This window comes from Eleginops maclovinus, chromosome 1 (genome assembly GCF_036324505.1).
Source record: "Eleginops maclovinus isolate JMC-PN-2008 ecotype Puerto Natales chromosome 1, JC_Emac_rtc_rv5, whole genome shotgun sequence".
NCBI classification, from domain to species: domain Eukaryota; kingdom Metazoa; phylum Chordata; class Actinopteri; order Perciformes; family Eleginopidae; genus Eleginops; species Eleginops maclovinus.
In genome coordinates this window covers 14,664,835-14,683,133 of record NC_086349.1, presented here as the reverse complement: position 1 = coordinate 14,683,133, position 18,299 = coordinate 14,664,835, and the positions used below count along the sequence as shown (strand labels likewise).

At 41.0% G+C, this 18,299-nt stretch overlaps 3 protein-coding genes across 3 annotated transcripts in view; 1 reads left to right on the top strand and 2 right to left on the bottom strand.

Annotated features, from left to right (window-relative positions):
* Nucleotides 1-2: 2 nt before the first annotated feature.
* On the bottom strand, nt 3-9,998 carry smc1a (structural maintenance of chromosomes 1A). Its single transcript, XM_063892533.1, has 26 exons — nt 9,611-9,998; nt 8,933-9,121; nt 8,476-8,588; nt 8,184-8,387; nt 7,711-7,949; nt 7,355-7,613; nt 6,722-6,862; nt 6,542-6,624; nt 6,344-6,443; nt 5,790-5,897; nt 5,456-5,641; nt 5,081-5,260; nt 4,830-4,976; nt 4,507-4,644; nt 4,303-4,419; nt 4,108-4,214; nt 3,875-4,016; nt 3,628-3,773; nt 3,394-3,547; nt 3,196-3,303; nt 2,867-3,023; nt 2,594-2,748; nt 2,309-2,460; nt 2,138-2,207; nt 1,920-2,027; nt 3-901 (listed from the first exon to the last, which is right to left on the bottom strand). Exons 1-26 carry the CDS (start codon nt 9,717-9,719, stop codon nt 821-823), a joined length of 3,693 nt encoding a protein of 1,230 aa, XP_063748603.1. The 5' UTR covers nt 9,720-9,998; the 3' UTR covers nt 3-820.
* Nucleotides 9,999-10,257: 259 nt separating this feature from the next.
* ribc1 (RIB43A domain with coiled-coils 1) lies at nt 10,258-16,259 on the top strand. The gene is made up of 8 exons (XM_063891685.1): nt 10,258-10,336; nt 10,902-11,116; nt 11,301-11,518; nt 11,621-11,735; nt 12,127-12,245; nt 12,834-13,070; nt 14,215-14,381; nt 14,518-16,259. Exons 2-8 carry the CDS (start codon nt 10,918-10,920, stop codon nt 14,597-14,599), a joined length of 1,137 nt encoding a protein of 378 aa, XP_063747755.1. The 5' UTR covers nt 10,258-10,336; nt 10,902-10,917; the 3' UTR covers nt 14,600-16,259.
* The window catches only part of l1cama (L1 cell adhesion molecule, paralog a), a 43,779-nt gene continuing 41,535 nt past the window's right edge, over nt 16,056-18,299 (bottom strand). The window contains 2 exon segments of the mRNA XM_063891674.1: nt 16,056-17,708; nt 18,277-18,288. Coding sequence (XP_063747744.1) covers nt 17,447-17,708; nt 18,277-18,288 — 274 coding nt within the window. The 3' untranslated portion in view covers nt 16,056-17,446.

Here is an 18,299-nt window from a genome sequence, read left to right as displayed (position 1 = left end):
GATATTTCAAAATTGTATTTATTGAAGCAAAGCAATCAATAAAACAGACCTGACCAAATAGACTCATAGTTGACTGCTCCAAATTCATAAAGCTGATTCAGGACATCACTCAAAGTATGAACGGACTGTCATTCATACGGCCGTTTAACCTCACATAATCTTTGACAACGTTTTCTGATGACAATTTCACAAAGCTCCATGATCTCTTCATAGCATTGCCACCTGCAGCTCACTACGGGTTTTCTTCAGCTATCACACATGGGAATGTATCCACCATACTGTAACAACAGTTTCCTGATTGAAATGTTTTTGTTGAAAAAGAGTAGCACATGAAAATGCAAATACATCTTTTAGTACACACAACAGATGAGAGGCAAAGGCTTTAAAGCACACCATTGAAAAGAGGGCAATAAACAGTATAAAAGTTCTGGGAACAACAACGTGTTTCAGTTCAATTTGATGCCTTTATGAAGTATTACAGTCTGTTAAAAAGATTTAATTCCCTCTCGTTTTCACTTGATTATAATTATGTTTCATGGATTATTATAATCACTCTTGTATGGTCAACTGGAGAAAGGGGCAGGCTTTTATAAATGTACATACATCCTGGTTTTTGCTGTCTATAAAGAACAACCCCCCAAAAACCACAAAGCAATACTCACTAAACCGCTACTCTAAAATATCCAAAGAAAATACATCAACATAAAAAAGGGAATAACATGTGGGACCTAATGAGTACATGATCTGTCACTACTGAATACGTTTGCTAGCCAGTGAGCAGCAAATGAACGTCCAACTAGCCAAAATGGGGGTGCACATCCTATTCATTGGGATTTGGGTTGGCGTCAGGATATTGGGAGAGGTCAAAGGTCAACACTTTGCTGATGACACAATCTCCTTGCTGTAAGGTGAAGAGAAAGAGAAGCAGTTAATACTTTCATTTTATGTAACACGTGTTTCCAATCTGCATTTATTCAACAGCTTAAGACGTTCTCTGCGGGGAGGATTCAGCTGCAGTCTGATCAGGCAGATGTTAGACGATGCCATGTTTGAACCTCGATGCCCCAAATGTGGCTTAAAATTAGGGCTGAACGATTTTGGAAAATAATCTAATTGCGATTTTTTCCCTCAATATTGCAATTGCGATTTAATATGCCATTATTTTTTCAAGGTCCTCTTCTCATGTATCTTTCAACAAACACAAGCAATAACTCAATCGTGATTTACAATTGTGAACCTCGTGAGGTAGCAACAGTAGCGAGGCACGTTCTGCACAATACCTGACGTTGCGCAGCATCTTCCTTTTTAAAGCCAAAATAATTCCACACAACTGACGTGCCGCCCCTGTTTGGTACCAAACTTCCAGCCGTGCACTCTTCTGACGAGCCTGAGGCCATTGTGCAACAGGTTCAAGCGCAGCGTTGACTTCTTTCCCTGCCTGCTCGGCTTCACTCGGCTCGCAAGTCACGTGACCAGATCACGTGACCAGTCAAATCGCAGACTTTGCGGTTGGAAAATCTTGTTTTGTCATATCGCGATATTATCGCAAATGCAATTAATCGTTCAGCCCTACTTAAAATTATGAATTATTCCAAACCTATAATACATGTTTCCTGGAGTATTTAATGCTTCATATTTTCAGACTCGGTCATGCTGGTCATAGAATGGTGGAAAACCAGTGGGGACAATTATATATAAATACATTTGATTTCCTAGCTGTATACAAGTACTTTACAGTAAAGTTATTATATAATCAATTAACTTCACCCAAAAAATATACAATTGACCAGTAGATTACCAAAAAGAAATATAATAAAAGTTCTTCTTGAGTTAACCCACATGCACAATCTACTGTCAAAAATGAAATATAAAAATGGAATGCTTTCTACATTATTAAATAGAATATTAGGGAAACACACCTCTGGATAAACACCGATGAGTGAGTCCGCCTTGGTGTAGAACTCCTCTTTCAGAGAAATGACGATGGCCTGTGTGTTCACTGACTGGTCTTTGATGTAATTGGCCACCTTCAACAGAAAAGGAACAGGATAGTTGAAGTTTGCATTTGATGTGATAATATATTTTTAAAACTCCACTCATTACTGACATAAAGGCACTGAATCATGTGTGAACCGACCTTGCCAATGTTAGTGTTATCCAGAGCAGCATCAATCTCATCCAGGACAAAGAAGGGCGCGGGTTTGTAGCTAGAGACAGGAGGAAGAGGCGTTAACACTATCCCTGCAGTGGTGATGTCGTCAGGCAATGTTAATAAATGGATCAAATGTCTGTATTTGTCCAGTTTTACCTGTGAATAGCAAAGAGCAGAGCCAGGGCAGCGACAGTCTTCTCTCCTCCAGACAGATTGTCCATGGGCCTGAACCTCTTTCCAGGGGCCACACAGTTATAGTTAATGCCATCCAAGTATGGCTCCTCAGGGTTTTCTGGGCCCAGGAAAGCCTACGGAAGAAGAACACACGCATTGGAGGTTTTGCTTTAGTTAAAGTCTATGATCTGGGGTAACTGGCATTGTGTAAACCACAGTTTGTACAAGGGGATTGGATTCATTGTAAAATAAAAACCTGAGGCATACCTGGGCACTGCTGTTGCGTGAGAGGGCCTTGTAGATCTCATCGATGTTGGTGGCGACAGACTCAAAGCAGTTATTGAATCGATCATACCTCTCCTTCTTAATCTGCTCAAAGGCTTGCTTGGCTTTCTTGGCTCTCTTACGAGCAGCCTCAAACTCTGAGGGAAAGACAAAAGCATGAGATCGCACACAGGGATAACATTATTTAGATCTCTAGTAAGGTACTGCACCCCATCATTTCTCATCTCAGTGTCTATCTGTATCCTCCCATCTCACCATCACTGGTCTCCTGGAACTTGTCCCGGACGCTCTCCAGCTTCTCCATGGCCTTCATGTTGGGTGCACTGATCCTCTGTAGGATACTCTGCTGCTCGTTCAGACGCTGCTGCAGTGTGTTTGTCTCCCCCTTGATCTCTTCCTCCGACAGTGCATCCTGTAGGACGTCAAACAAGATAAATAAGACTTTGCTGGAAATGGCTCTTTTTCCTTCTTGTACAGTATATTGTTAAGCACTTTATATTATATACTGAGATCTGTGGTCAAATGTAATAAAATGACAGGAGTTTGACTGTTTAGGAATAAGGCATCAGTGTCGTGTGAGCTACCTTAAGGTCTTCGGTCAGGTTACTGTAGTCGATCTCTATGAGAGCCTCTTTAGCGAGAACAGTGCTGGACGTCCTCTGGCTGCTGGACTCTTCTGGCTGGGAGCTCCCCTGGAGTCGCAAAACAAAAGGAGGATGTCATTTCCTGTTTTACTCCCAATTGTAAAAAGGAAAGTGCTTGTAATAGTGGATGTTGTATACCTCTCCCTGGCTGATATCATCCATTGTTCCTGATCGAAGAGGCAGCCTGATGTCCTGCATTTTGCAGGCTTGCAGCAAGTTGTGACGGTCGCTGCGCTTCTGCTCTAGTTTAGTCTCAATGGCTGTGACCTCTTTCTGGAGCTGAGTCAACTCCCTGGAAGATTCAAAAACTATGTTGTAGACAAAAATGTAATATTTATATAATATGACATGAAGGTGTTTGCAGACACTTACTTGTTGGCGCCCCCCAGTTTTTTGCGGATCTCCTCCATGTCATGGTTCTTATCATTGACTTCAGACTTCTTGGTGAGGTGCTGGTTCTTCAGGTCCTGCAGTTGGGCCATTGTCTCATCAATGATCTTCATGTGTCTGTGCTCCTCCTGTAGAAAGATAAGGAAGATGAGAAAAAGACACACAAAATAAATGTACTCAATGTCGACATTAAGATACTAAGCTTTTATCCTTCACTTCATGTTCTCACCTTCTTTAGTCGTTCTATTTCAGCCTCATCTTTCTTGACGGTCTGTTCCCACATCATGACTTTCTCCTGGTCTTCCTTCAGCTGGTTCTTCTCGTAGTCTACTTGGATACCCAGGCGAGTCTTCTGAGTCTCAAACTCAAGACTAAAGCAAAAATGGTGCTGAGTCAGTGTCAGGTTTGACAACATAGGAAACCTGCGACAGGCGACTTAAACAGCCTCATTATTAAACTCACCGCTTCTTTGCTATCTCATTCTGCCTCTTCACCTTCTCCTCCTCAAACTCCCTGATGTTCCTCACACCAATCTCCTTACAGAATTCAATAAACACCTCATCCTCCACCTAAAAACACAAATATTTATATTGACATTAATGTGAGGCCACATTACATAAACAGGGATCTGAGTAGACCTCACTTTCTTATTCTTACCAGGTTCATGCGGTCTCGCAGGTCCGTGATCTCCTTCTCCCGGGAATGAATGATCCTTTTGATGTCGTTAATGCGAGGGCCAAAGTTTGCCAACTCACTCTCTAGCTTAGATTTCTCCTGCATGACACAAATAAGACATGTTTAAAGACATCAGTCACTACAGCAATACCAGTGAGGAAAGTACTGAGGTTAGCCAGGCTATACCTGCATGTTGAGGGAGAGGTGACGGGTTTTTGTCTGTTCCAGATCACTTTGGGAGTACTTGAGTCTCATCTGCAGACCGTGGGCCTGAGACTGCACCTGACGCAGCTCCGCCTCCTTCCTCTTGGCCTTCATTTGTTCCTAGAAAGACAAACATAAGGTGGAAATTGTTGTGAATTTACATCGCAGTCGGGGACTAAAGTTCAAAAACATTTTTGAGGTTTCCCTGGGATGTCAACTGCATTTTAACAAATATTTGGACAGTAAAAACCTGTCTAAAAATCCTGATAATCAACAGACAGATGATCACTTATGATCAAATTTACCTTGAGTTCTTCAGTGAGTTTCTCTTTCTTCTCCTTGAGCTTATCTACTGCCTTCTCATCCCAGCGCCTGGCCTTGGCCTTCAGGTCGCTGGCTCCTCCAGAGATGACTCCAGACTTCTGGAACAGAGTTCCATCCAGGGCTACCGTCTGGACACAGAGAGAAAGCAGATGTCAGGTGGAAGAATCGCAACAATTCACAAAAACATCATGTTAGCTTTTCAACCCTTCTTCACCTAAATCAAGTCAAATACCTTGTGTCTGTATGGCCCCCCGAAAGCGATCCTTCGTGCATCCTCTACATTGTCACAGACCAGGGCGTTGCCACAAGCATACTGCAGGGCTTTCTTGATGTGTGGAGGCTCATAGCGGATCACATCAATCACCAGTTTGGCTCCTCGCAGCTCTCTCAGCTTCTCGTCTGTTGGTTTCACCTTTGATAAAATGAGAAAATAACATTGGGAAATGTTTAAAATAAAACGTTTGAATGATCACTGAGCTGTTTCATTGTTATTGCCGTTTTCAGATAGCTGGCTGTAAGGGTACATTAAATGGAAGGAAAGAAGAAAGAAAAGGAAAGAAAGCACAGGCGAAGGGCTGCAATGTTTCTGCAGAGTTCTAGTATTCACCTCAAGGTAGTCGAGAGGAAGGAAGGTCTCGGGCTCTCCTCTCTGCTCCTTGATGTATTGAATACAATCTCTGCCCGTCTTCTCCGAGTCAACGATGATGGCGTCCATGTTTTTGCCCAACACCTTGGTCACAGCAATCTGATACTTCTTCTGGGTGGGCTGGCACAGGTCAATTAGACGACCGTACTGCAGAAAGACAGAGTGCCATATTTTTTTAACAACCTAAGTTTATTCAACCCTTGAATTACAAGAAGTAGGGAGACAAAAAACAGAAGTATTTCAAGCATAAGAACATCTGATACGATTGTGCTGGATACTATCACAGCTTCCTTACCACAGAGCCAGGGTAGAGTCTTTTGATACTCTCCATGATCTCCGCCTTGCGCTGCTGGCGACTGTTCTCCTGTCTGTCGATTCTGGCGTCTCCCAGCTGCTCCATTACCTACAACAAAAGCCAATAATAATGGGATTAGATATGGACTTTTTTCCCCAAGTGACATTTTCACACCTGTCAAACAGAGGTTTAAGTGTCAGTGCCGTGCCCTGGTAATGTGCATGGTTGGTTTCCTGGTAAACACAGCAATCATTTATTTTATCCGTCACACTGTTGATTTTCCCTAGTGTGTGGAAATGTCTGCTGCAAGAAACATCTATTGATTCATGCAGAGACATTTTGGTTTTTTTTCGGCTCATTTCCAGATTACAGGTTCGCTAGAGGCGCAGGTTGAAGTCTTGCTTTAAGACATTGTTGCGTTGATGAGGTACTGAATGCTATCATGAACACAAGGTGTTCCAGACAATAGACTCTTACTCTGAAGTCCTTGAAATTCAGCTAAATTACCACCATTCAAACTCATTCAATTCTATTTCCCTGTGTGTATTAGGCACCTGGTTAAGCTCTGTGTTGATCTCATCAATTCTCCTTTTGGCCATCTCCACCTCCTCCGTCAGCTCCTCTTCCATTCGCTTCTGCTCATCCAGTGATTGCCTGAGGAGTAACAGAAAAAAAAGGTTAATGAAAAGGCATAATAGAGAAACCTGTGAGATCAATAAACTGAACAAACACAACAAATGATAGCAGCATACCTGCTGGTGGAGATATAATCCTCTAATTTCTCAATACGTTTCTGGTTTTCCTCAATTTCACGGATCTTCTGTTTGATTTTAGCCTGGACAGAAGCAACAAAATATATGTGGTAAGCATCAAATCAGATAAAATGTATTCAGTCTGACGAGGGTATAACCTGCCATCATTATCTTACTTACCTCTGTTTCTACTTTCTTCCTCTCCTCCAAGTCGAGGCGGTCCTGGTCAGCCTTCTGGTCACGGTTGAACTTCTCCAGCTCCTGTGCCAGGGTGGCAGCACGTTTACTGGCCTCCTCCTTCAGACGATGGTACTGCTTGACCTGCGGGGAGAGAGAGGAGCAATGGTTCATATGAAGCCATCTATATTTTAAAATGAATGTGATTTAATGACATTATAAAAATAATTGGAGACAACTCGCATAACAAAACCTGGGATTGGCATGTGCTAGCTTTCCAAATATACCACCATCTTAATGTTTAGCTACATAATGCATTTTGAGAAACCAAGACTTCCTATGCCAAAAAAGATAGCCATATCGAACACAGTTAAGATATATCTCTGTTAGTCAGTTAGGACCTTAGAGCGTTTTAATGCAATCTTAAAACATCATGAATGAGCAACTGAATATTTAGAACCAGTAAAGATTTATAAAATGTATTGTCATCTGTTAGAAGGAATGTCATTTTCCCAGTATGCATACACATGGGAACATCAATAACAAAACAGACCCATAAGGAACACAATACTGTCAGAAAAATATGAATCCATTGAGTGTTATCTGATGGCAGATCGCACAAAACATATATCTGACCTGGTTTTCCTCCAAGGTGAGATCCTGGCCTTGGCTCTGTGCCTCCTCCTCCATCCGCTCCTCAAACTCTTGCTTGGTCAGCTCCACCGCCTTCATCTCTTTATCCAGCTCATCCATGTCCCCCTTGCGTTTCTTATACATCTTCTGGGCATTTTGCAAAGACTTTCGTGCTGCCTCGAGCTTCTTGATCTTGTGTGAGGTGTTCTCTTTTGCCTTGATGTACTGCGGCCTCTTTTGGTTCAACTCAGAGTCTTTCTCTCTATGGGCGGAGTCAGGTGATTAATAGAAGCCCTACATCTTAAATAAGGTACAGTGAGTCGCCTGAGAAGTGAGCTAAAAATATTGTTGTCACTTACTTGATTTCTTTCTCAATGGTCTGCTGCTCCCTCATCAGCCTGCCCAGCTCTTTCTTCTTGTCCTTCAGCTCCTCCTCCACATGGTCCATCTTTTTGCGGTCCTTATCGATCTCCTTGTTTCGCTGGCCCAGCTCTCTGTTCAGCTTCTCAATCTCAGTCTCATTGTGGTAGAGTTTAAAGAGCTGCAACTGAACACTAGCCCTGGCAACCTCGTCTTTCAAACGCTGGTAACGCTCAGCCTGGAGGATTGATGGGAGTTAGTTAGTAAAATGTTGTTGTTTATTTAATCAGGAAAGCTATACTAAACACAAAAATAACTATTATTCATTAGTATCATGGTCAAACAGGCAGCAATAACCGTAAGTTAGGGATACAGAACATATTTCAGACAAAACACCAGACAAGAAGCATTTCATTTAGTAGTTACAAGCAGGATAGAAATGCTTAAAAGTAAATGTTATTACTGTACATACCTCTTCTTTCTCTTGCTTGGCTTCCTTGCGCTCAGCAGCAATGTTTTTCTTACGATGATAATTAAACTGGGTGTCCTCCTCTGCTTTCACCATTTCTTTCTTCCTGCGGTCATATTCCTGGGCCAGCTCTCCAGAACGGGAGATTTCCTCAAACAGAGCTGTTCGTTCCTTTGGGTTCTTCATGGCAATAGACTCAACAGCTCCCTGGAAAGAAAATTAGGGAGTTTTGGTTGTGCAAATGAAACAAGTCTTTAAAAAAAAAAAAATGAAGATTTAGAGATTTGAATCCCACCTGGAAAACCAGGAAGTTCCTGGCCTTAATCAAAATGCCAAGTTTCTCCAGCTCTTCACTGTATTCAGGCAGGCCCACCACCTTGCTGTTGATTCGGTACTCAGAGGAGGAACCTAATGCAAACACCAAATACATGTTAAAGGATTTAAAATACCACAAACATTGGCTTATTAATAGCACATACAAGATGGGGGTCTTTCAATAAACAGGTCCAATGAAACACAAGTATCTAATAATAAACATATATTTGCATATTTGAATTTGTTGTCTAAGTCATATTTATTGCAAAGCAAAGTGTGATGTTTTTTGACTGAATGGATTAACAATTAGATACAGTGGCATTCTGACAGCTGTGTACCTGTACTTTAACACTGTATAGGATTATTGATGAAGTGTATGCCTTCTAATTTCTGGTATGAATGTTTTTCATGCATAACGTGGCCCTCAATAATCTTACCAATGATTCCCCTTGTAAAGTTGCGCTCCTCTCCATTATCCTCCTGGTACACCATACTGACATAGGCTCTGTTTGCAGCAGGCTTCCCTACTGGTGCTCCATGGATCAGATCCTTCAGAGTCTTCACACGCAGGTTGCTGGTCTTCTCTGCCAACACGAAGCTGATGGCATCCATAAGGTTGGACTTTCCTACAACAACAATATTTACATCTTAAGTTACCTCTTTAATCAAAACACAATATATACTAACATTAGTTATGGTTACTCCATTGGAAGGCGTGCGAAGGAGGGGTCTTTCTTTTCTATTTAAATTACGCTGGGCACGTTTGTTCACAAATATTATAAAGAAAATAGGATATTATTAAATGTTCACACAAAACAACCAAAGATTGGTCATGTACACGATTACTTGATATGCACACATAGAACAATGTTTAAGTTGGTTGTCACAAATCATAAAAGAAAACGTTTAAATAAACAGCATTGTGCTGAATGGTAACGTTAGATGGCAGAAAAGTAACTGTAATATCTAGTCAACAGCTGTTCGTCAATTTGGACACAAATTGTGTGCATTCACTACATGTTGTGATATTAAAATATACAGAAGTGTTTACCGTTAGCCAACGCTAGCAAGCCGTTAGCATTAGCCGCGGGTTAATATTTGCAATCAAAACATACCAGATCCATTGGGTCCGATGATAGCCGTGAACTTGTGAAAAGGTCCAATGATCTGTCTTCCTTTATACGACTTAAAGTTCTCAATCTCGATCAGTTTTAAATAACCCATTTTAGATGGATGTGTGTCGCTGTCCCGAAAAAACTGCGGCGAATATTAGCTGTTAAAATGTTAGCCAGCTAATGCTATGAATGTTTACGGAGCAAGCAATCTTAAAGACGAAGTATGCACGCAAATGAATGAACCCCTATGTTCAGTCTATTGCTGGCATTTGCATACGTCACATTATGGAGTGCATATTTAGTTATGTTATCTCAATAGCTTCTTAATCCTTAGAAAATAGACGCGATGCAGTTGTGACAACAATGCGCCATTTTACAATCCAACAGGAAGACCCCGGAGCGCGCGAGACATGAAACCTCGTGGTTTATCGCGAGACCAAACTGAGACCTCTGGATTTTGCCCCTTTCAGCACCACTAACGTTAAACAATATGGCTTATAATTAAAAAATGTGAATTCTGGAGAGCGTAAATAATAACTGCAGGTTATCCACTCACATATGTGATTTATGTTAAACATTACACAAAGCATGCAGCAAAAGACTACGAGTTACCATGGTTACTGAATGCACCCAAACACAACATGACCCAAACAGGTGAGGAGAGACACAAGAGCTTCAAGTCCCAGACTTAACAAAAATAATTTGGATACAGCTGTAACTTGAGAGGTAAGTGCTGTGCTGTTAATTTAGATCTGTGATCACTGTATATTAGGAAAATACAACTCAATCGAAGAACACATCAAATACTGTCAAGAAGGCTTTTAATGTGACTTGGTTTGGTTTGATGACTAAGATGTGGTTGAAGATAAATAAGTGTGATAGTTCATTCAACCCGTTAATTTATTTTCAGCAAGGATATCAGCTATATTAATTTGTATTGTACTTGTATTGTGTATTTGTACATGGGGCCTGTTAAAAACAATGAGAATTTAAGGAGTATTTAAAAATGTTGTGAAGGAAAAATCATCAAAATAATAAGATAAAACCAAAGACGTTTTAAGACTGAGCAGTATTACAACAAAATAAAAGGAATACAAGAACAACTTACAAAAAAAGTTTGAGATTACAACAAGTGATATAAATATTTGCTAGATATAGCCCTTTTTGGGTGCTTTTTTAGCAATGATATTGTATATGTTCATTGTAGTGATGAAAGGATGTTGCACCGAAGTGATTTCCCTTACAAGAGGAAAGATCCTTTATAATCAGGGGTGTGTCTTTTCCCATCAAGGCTCATTACTGAGAACATGTACAAAGTGGATTTGCCTATAGACCAGTCCATAGAAAATGCTTTGGAGAGGCGAAGGTCTGCAGAAACAGCACGTAAAGCCCGGATCTACAACACTCGTCTACGTGTGATGGGTCTCGACCTTGCTGCTCTCGACCAACAGGTTCAGGAGAAAAAACATCAGCAATACAAGGAGAAACAACGGGACAAAGCTTTCGGTAAACTGTGGAAATGATGAGAGCCAGGGAGGGGTTTAATTGAAATTAGTTGAATCACATGATTTGCACATTAATACTGAGTCCCTCTATAAGAGTACTGTCATGGGCCTTGTCTTTTTCCAAAATGACCCTTTACCACTAATGAGTTTTCATCACAGGTGTCTTTATCTTCGTTGAATTTCAGATAAGCTGAGAGAGTATCACGATGAAGCTCTGCTGCAGCAAGACTTTGATGAAAAAGAGAAACAAGACGCTTTGCAAGCTGACCTGACCCAGTATTGGGCCACTCATCAGCGTGTAGAAGACTCACGAGATGTTGATCTCAAGTGTGGCCAGAAGGGGGTGCTCAGTATCACCACTCCAGAGGGTGAGATGGGGCCTGCCTGTATGACAATCTTTCAGGTATGTACTTAATCTGGATGAAAGTCAAGTGCAACAAAATCCACAGAAATGTTATTTAAATAATCACGTCTCCCACATTAAGCACTGTGTACTCATGTACAGGGAGAGGATATTGGAGAGGAGCAAAGGAGGAGAGAACAAATGAAAAAGACAGACAGAGATCTACGAGCACAGAAGGAAGACAATGAGAGAAGGCACGTGGGAGAAAAGCAAAGAGGTGGAAAAAGACAGACACAAGCACACACACACACACACACACACACACACACACACACACACACACACACACACACACACACACACACACACACACACACACACACACACACACACACACACACACTGAAGTCACTGATGAGCTATCATTCTGTACCCTATAGCTTCTGTAAATTACACACATGCTTCATGCTTTCCCGCACAAACAATCACATACTCCTACGCACAGCTCTTATTGCCAGGTGGCATTGATGGATGCACATCCCTGGAAGCCGTAATGTATGTGTGAGTGTGTCATTGAAGAGCTTTGTACTATGAATACATAGTTTTCCCTCAAATGCAAGTGTGAAAAACCCACAGTAGGTGATTTGCAACTTGTGTGTGTGTCACAGAGATGATCGTGAACAAAGAGTTGGTGCTTCAGGACCTTAGGGGGGTTCAGCTACATGCATTAGACGAGGAGTGTAAGAAAGCTGCTCGCATGGCACTCGACAACTACAATCAAGCTCTGGTACAGTACATGCATGGGCACACACAGATGGACACACCTGCTGATGTGGATTCTCAAAGCTAAATCCACTGGGGTTTTGAGCCCTGACATTCTGTTCTCAAGTGGGATTTTGGAATTAAAATTGCTAATTGAAAATATTAAGTGACGCGTACACACACTTGCTGCAGGCAGGCGGCCATCATATCATTTGATACCAAGCAACATGGATGGTTAAACTGCTTTGATGTATGCGTGGGCCTTGTCTGATTTTAAAAGCCTCCTTTTAGCTCTCCCCTCATTTGCCTGAATGCACTCGTCTGAGTCCTCCATTGGGAGGCGTCATTATAAATCCTTCAAGTAATGGTATTTTTCATGACAATTATGTGGTTTCTCTAATAACCACTCCCATGTACAATGCACATCAAATACAACTGACTGAGTGGATCTCTCCGGAGGACATTCACCAAATGGCTGGCTCTTCTATTTTATAACTATATATTAGATGTTGGGTTTTGTGAAGCTCTTGCTATTTTAAACCATCAAGGGAATGATCAATCAGCTGTTTCTAGGTCAGTGGTAATAATGCTCACCATCTCCTGCCCCCCGCAGACTGCAGAGAGGGCAGAGAGACTGAAGGAGCAGCACAGGAGAGAGGAAATGGAGAAACGTGCAGAGATGCAGCACACTCTGACATCCGACATTATGACAGAGTGTGCAGAGGCAGCGGAGAGAGAGTTACGAGGAAGGCGGTCGGCCCGGGTCCTGGTGGACAGGTGGAAGGGAATGAGCCCTGAGCAGCTGAGCGCCATCCACAAGGAGAGAGAAGAACAGGGTCAGGAGAGAGAGGTACTGAGGCACCATGAGCGATTCATCGTGGAGTCCCATCTTGCTTTACTCCTAGCTCCTCTAAAGTTTCATCTTTCAGAAACTGTGGGTCCCAACTTTTTGACTTGTTACCCCTTAAAATAAAACCACAGACAGGTTTCAAATTGAAGTAAAAGCATATTAGCAGTTCTACAAACAAAACAAAGACTATATGGGAGCAGGAGCTGGGCATACATTTCACGGAGGATTGGTGGCAAAGGGCTATAAAAAGGACCCATACAAGTTGTGTCTGTGCCCGACTTCGACTCTTACAGGTCAAAGTCCTTCACAGGGTTCCTTTTTCTAAAACCTGCCTGTCTAAAAGAGCCCCTTCCATCTCTCAATGGCTGCAGGATGTTATGAACTTTCTAAAATTGGAAAAGATCAGGTACAAATTAAAAGGAAACTCAGAGACGTTTTATGGGAAATGGAAGCCCTATTTAAACTCATGGAAAATCCTACCCCCTGACTAAGTCTATATGTTCCCCCTTTTTCTTTTTCTTTTATTATTTTTAGTAAATTTATTTTCAGTTTTTGTATCTCTTCTTCTATGTGGTGTTATTTGTTCTTTGTCATGTGAAATGTATCAGGATGTGTAAGCAGTACGATGCTGTGACCTCTTTCTTTTCTTGTGGGGGGGGGGGTTCTGCCTGTTTGCTTGTATTTAACAAAAGAGGGGTAGTAGTGCAACTTCCTGCAAAACCAGGAAATGTGAAAAATGTTTTAATTGTCTGTTGATTCTGCTTTCCTTATATTAGCGAAGGAAGGAACACAATTCTTCCGAAATGCATTCTCTGTGGACATGGTCTAAAATGTCCCAAAACCAGCAACATTTTTTTTACCCTTTGTTGCCCGTATAACCTTTGAGTTCATGTTAAGATCTCTTCACAGAATGACACCAAAGAGACCTAAACAGTTTGTTTTTTAAAGAAATCCAGTTCTTCAAAAATAAGCCTGGATAAGAAAGTCATTTTCTATAAATATGCTTTTTTTTTTAAAAATCAGAAATATGTTTTTTTCTCCTTTCTTGTCCTTCTAACCATCTAAAACCCCTCAGATTGAGGTCATGTCCTAACACTGCCACTCAGGTTGATCATTTAGGCCTTTGTTTTCTTGCCATCTTTAGAGACAACGTGTCACTGAGAAGATTCAGGATGCAGCTTGGGAACTCCAGCTCCTGAAGCTGTCCAGAGAAGCAGAGAAGGAGGAAAGGAGAACAGAAGAGCTGAGGAGAGAGAAGAGGATTCAGACGGGTCATTACAACATGCAGCTGGCCAGAGAGCAGCAGGCACAGTAAGCACTGCACACAAACAAAACTATTCAGTCACTAGTCAGCAAAAGTATTCTGGGTGTAGCTGATGAAGTAGGATTTACATTACCTTCTTTGTAAATAGTTTCTCACTGTGTGTTTGTGTCTCTGTGTCCCCAGTCAGGAGTTCCTGAACAAGAAGCTATACACCAACAAACCCAGCAAGGATTACTTTGATCAGTTCAACACCAGCTCCCGCTGACCGCCACACACCGTCCCCCTGCGACAATGTGATAATAAAATCTCTTAATTGCTCACACTCAATGTTAATTGAATCATCATTAAGTAATTCTTGCTGAATTCAAAGTGACATGGCATGGATTTTATTCCCAGATACTTGTGAAAAGAAGGAACCCTTTTATTGGTACAGATTGTAGTGGACGTGTTTTATTTTTCACTCATAAATTCAGTTACAGTGGTTGATTCATAATGCAGTTACAGTTATATTCGCTCATATGTGGTCCACCCAACTCTTGTCATTCAGCAATGATACCTTAAGATGCCATCAGTCCCATTGTGCTCACCACTCTCCACAAAGAGGCACATCTACACCCCGGCTGTGACACTCCTTTCTCCTCCCCTTATTTCTCTCACCACCACCCTCCCACTCAGGTATTTTTTTTTTTTAAATCTGTCTGCTTTTTTTTTATTTCTGAAGAAGCAGCTCTTAACAAACCAATTCATATTTTTTTTTACAGGTTTTTATGTTTTAGATATTATAAAAAGGGGGGAAACGAGCAGAAAAGCAAAGGCCAGTGTCCTCAGCTTTCCCCTTGACACATGAAAAGCAAAGAGTGGCAGTCGAGTGAGTATCTGTGTGTGTACACTCATTCCTCATTCAAAGCTAACATTTGCCCTGAACACTGACAAACACAGATGTTTAGCAGCAGATAGTCAAGTTAGAATATTGGCATATTTTTTGGCCTTCATCACTCCTATATGAAAATATAATTATTTTTTAAAAAGCTTTATCTGTCCTGAGTGTGTCTGTGTAACCAACAGCAGGGAGTTTACTCACACCTCCTTCAGTGCCACTAGCCTGTTTAGACATCCCTTTTACTTTACCTCAGGGACTGTCAGGTGATGTTTGGCCAGTGTCAAGCTTTTATTTGGATAGGGAGAACTGAGGCAGCAACGTTGCATATAGGTACTCCCTGTGGTATGCACAAACCAGCTCACTGCATCTCATAACTGCATCAGACTGAAACTCCACAGATATTCACTGCGCTGCAATGCATTGCAAGATGATTATGGGCATAAACGCAATCTTAGCTCTTATTGTAATGGAAATACTACTAGCACTAAATGACACTAATGTACATTGTTTTGGATTTTCAATATGTGAAATTTTGCAAACATCTACAGAACAATTTGAATGTTTCCCCTTTTTATTTTTTTACCCACCTCAACCGTGATTTTTTTTGCAGCTAAATTTCACTGCAATTATTTGTCAAAAGTGGAAAGTTTGCATTTACAGCAATAGTACAAAGAAGAAAAATTACAACTTGCAACACTTTAAAACTAAGTTAAGTGGTTTCAAACCTGCACATTTTCATATTTGTATATCAAACATGGTTGGGTTCATCAAAACAATCTTTGAGGGTTGTATTTACATTCTGTGGAGGAAAAAAACTGTTCTTCACATAACCACTCCAGCATTTTGTAGCTCAGATCTTCTTTTAATCAGTAGCATGTAAATACAATGTCTGCCCAGCTCTGAAAAGAATACATTCTCTGTGTTTGATGTAAATACCAACTGCTTGCCTTAATCATACATCAACTGACAATAATTACACCTGTCTGCAATATCAACTTGCAATGAAAAGGGTCTGAAAATAAAACATGAGAGCGTCTGCCCACAAGACTCCACTCTCTGATCTGTTAATATACATAAATACTGCTCCTCAAACAGTTTGCAAAGTATGAGATGAACAGGTAGGAAAAGATTGTTAATTAGAGACAACAATGTTTTTAATACAGTGTAGAAAGAGACAAAGACATATACAGAAAGCTACACATAGGTCTCGACACAAAAAAATTACAATATCATTTCCAATAATGACATTACACTTCTGGTGGGAAGGCGAGAGAGTAATGACATCAATCTGGTGCTCTATGCAGACCCAGCAGGCACAGGAACTTATAAGGAGCATGTACATATCTATAATACTGTATTATGGCTAAATAGATAGATGTAGATGCAGCTATATACACCAGATGCTACTCGGCATGTTCACAGCAAGTTCCCCTTATGCATCCAATGCTATTTATAGTAAGAAACTTGGCTTCACTTAGTTTCAATGAAAACATCTTGATCTCTGAAATGTGTCAATAAAGAGAAGTCATGCGTTTTATATAAATAGTGTAGAAACAATATGAAAACATTATGATATAAATAAAAAATAGCACATAACAAAAAGGATGTTTTGTATCCAAACTCATTAGTAAAAAAAAAAAAAGGTAAACAATGTCACTTGGAGGTATAATCTGAGACATCAAATGGTCCAAAAACATACAAATGTGAGAAATAATATAAGGCCAGATAAATATCAGACTTTTGACAGCAGGATGGGCTGTCTGTTTCCCCACACTAGGCTCTACCATCAGCCTCACCTTTCAGTGCACTACTCTGCTTCTCTATATAGGACCATACCTACAACCCCTCTGATATTTCTACCTGTAGCACATTCTGTCTTTCTTTAGAGTTGTCTGCAGAGAGAAAGAAAGGGAGAGAAATGAGTGTTAGTTATGATGTAAACTACACAGATAGAACGAGGGTGAGGGTGAGGGTGAGGGTGAGGGGGGGGGGGGGTCAAAAGAAATCTTCAGGTCAGTCAAACTTTGTATCACATTGTCCACTACTTTGGACACTCCTTTGGTCAAAACAGTCCAGTCGATCAGATGACTGCCAGGGGCATCTGGATAGTCAATATATTGATTGTGTATCAGTCGTAAACTACAGATCAGCAAGTCGGTAGGGAACAGGAGCGTATGGGCACATTAGTGTTGGCATGTTGAGGTCTGGCAGCCCCCAAAGGATGTGCAGGGCTTAATCAAGGATGGTGACTGAGTTGGGCATGCCGTTGGTGGCCGGGGAGACAGCGGGGGGGTTGAGCGGGGAGTTGTCTGGCAGGCCATGCAGGGCATCCCCAGCCTCACTGGGCCGACTGAACTGACTGACCAGAGACTCATCCATGTTGAGCTCAGTGGTGATGGCACTGCTGCCATTGAAGTCTAGGTTGTCCTCGCTGCACAGCTTGCTCTCCTCACCCAGGGACGGCTGGCTGGCAGTACGCTTCTCCTCAAGGTCACTACAGTTTAGGATTTTTAGCACAGAGGAGGTAAAAGTTTATTTGTCAAGTAAAATATAATACCTCATTAAAATTACATTTTCAATTAAAGAGTTGCAACATTATTTAATCAATAATTATATATAAAATATAATATATGACACTTAAATTGGCCATTCTCTTTGTTGTCTTTATTTACTTTAGGTACTTTAATAACAATGTGAATACTTTTACTTAAGTACCGTTTTGCATGCAGGGCTTTGTCCTGTTTGTGTATAAATAGTATGAGTATTTCTACAGTGTTGTATTGTTACTTTTACTTAAGTTAAATATCGCAGTATCTCTTCCATTACTGGTCTTACATTTTAGCACATTTCTATGTTGGTGCTTTGAACAGAAAAACAAGTTATTTGATAAGCAAACCCTTGGCTAAAAGATGGGAAAATAACAATCAGATCAAATGGTAGGGGAAAATACAGCATAATACATGATTGTACCAAATGTTGTAGGAAATTCAGTAGGTTAGTCAAGCATTGCCAGGGGCTAATAAATAAGTGAGTTTGGGGTAGCAAATAACATCGCAGCATACCTTTCTAGAGATCTGTTAGCAGG

What these genes read in the sequence shown, in the direction of transcription:
- smc1a (XM_063892533.1), bottom strand. Translation starts at nt 9,719, where the DNA reads ATGGGTTATTTAAAACTGATCGAGATTGAGAACTTTAAGTCGTATAAA. An exon ending in AACTCACTGAAGAACTCAAG is followed by an intron (nt 4,645 to 4,829) that starts GTAAATTTGATC and finishes TTGTCTTTCTAG; the next exon opens with GAACAAATGAAGGCCAAGAG. An exon ending in CTGCTCTTTGCTATTCACAG is followed by an intron (nt 2,208 to 2,308) that starts GTAAAACTGGAC and finishes TCCTGTCTCTAG; the next exon opens with CTACAAACCCGCGCCCTTCT.
- ribc1 (XM_063891685.1), top strand. Translation starts at nt 10,918, where the DNA reads ATGTACAAAGTGGATTTGCCTATAGACCAGTCCATAGAAAATGCTTTG. An exon ending in ACAACGGGACAAAGCTTTCG is followed by an intron (nt 11,117 to 11,300) that starts GTAAACTGTGGA and finishes GTTGAATTTCAG; the next exon opens with ATAAGCTGAGAGAGTATCAC. An exon ending in GCCAGAGAGCAGCAGGCACA is followed by an intron (nt 14,382 to 14,517) that starts GTAAGCACTGCA and finishes CTGTGTCCCCAG; the next exon opens with TCAGGAGTTCCTGAACAAGA.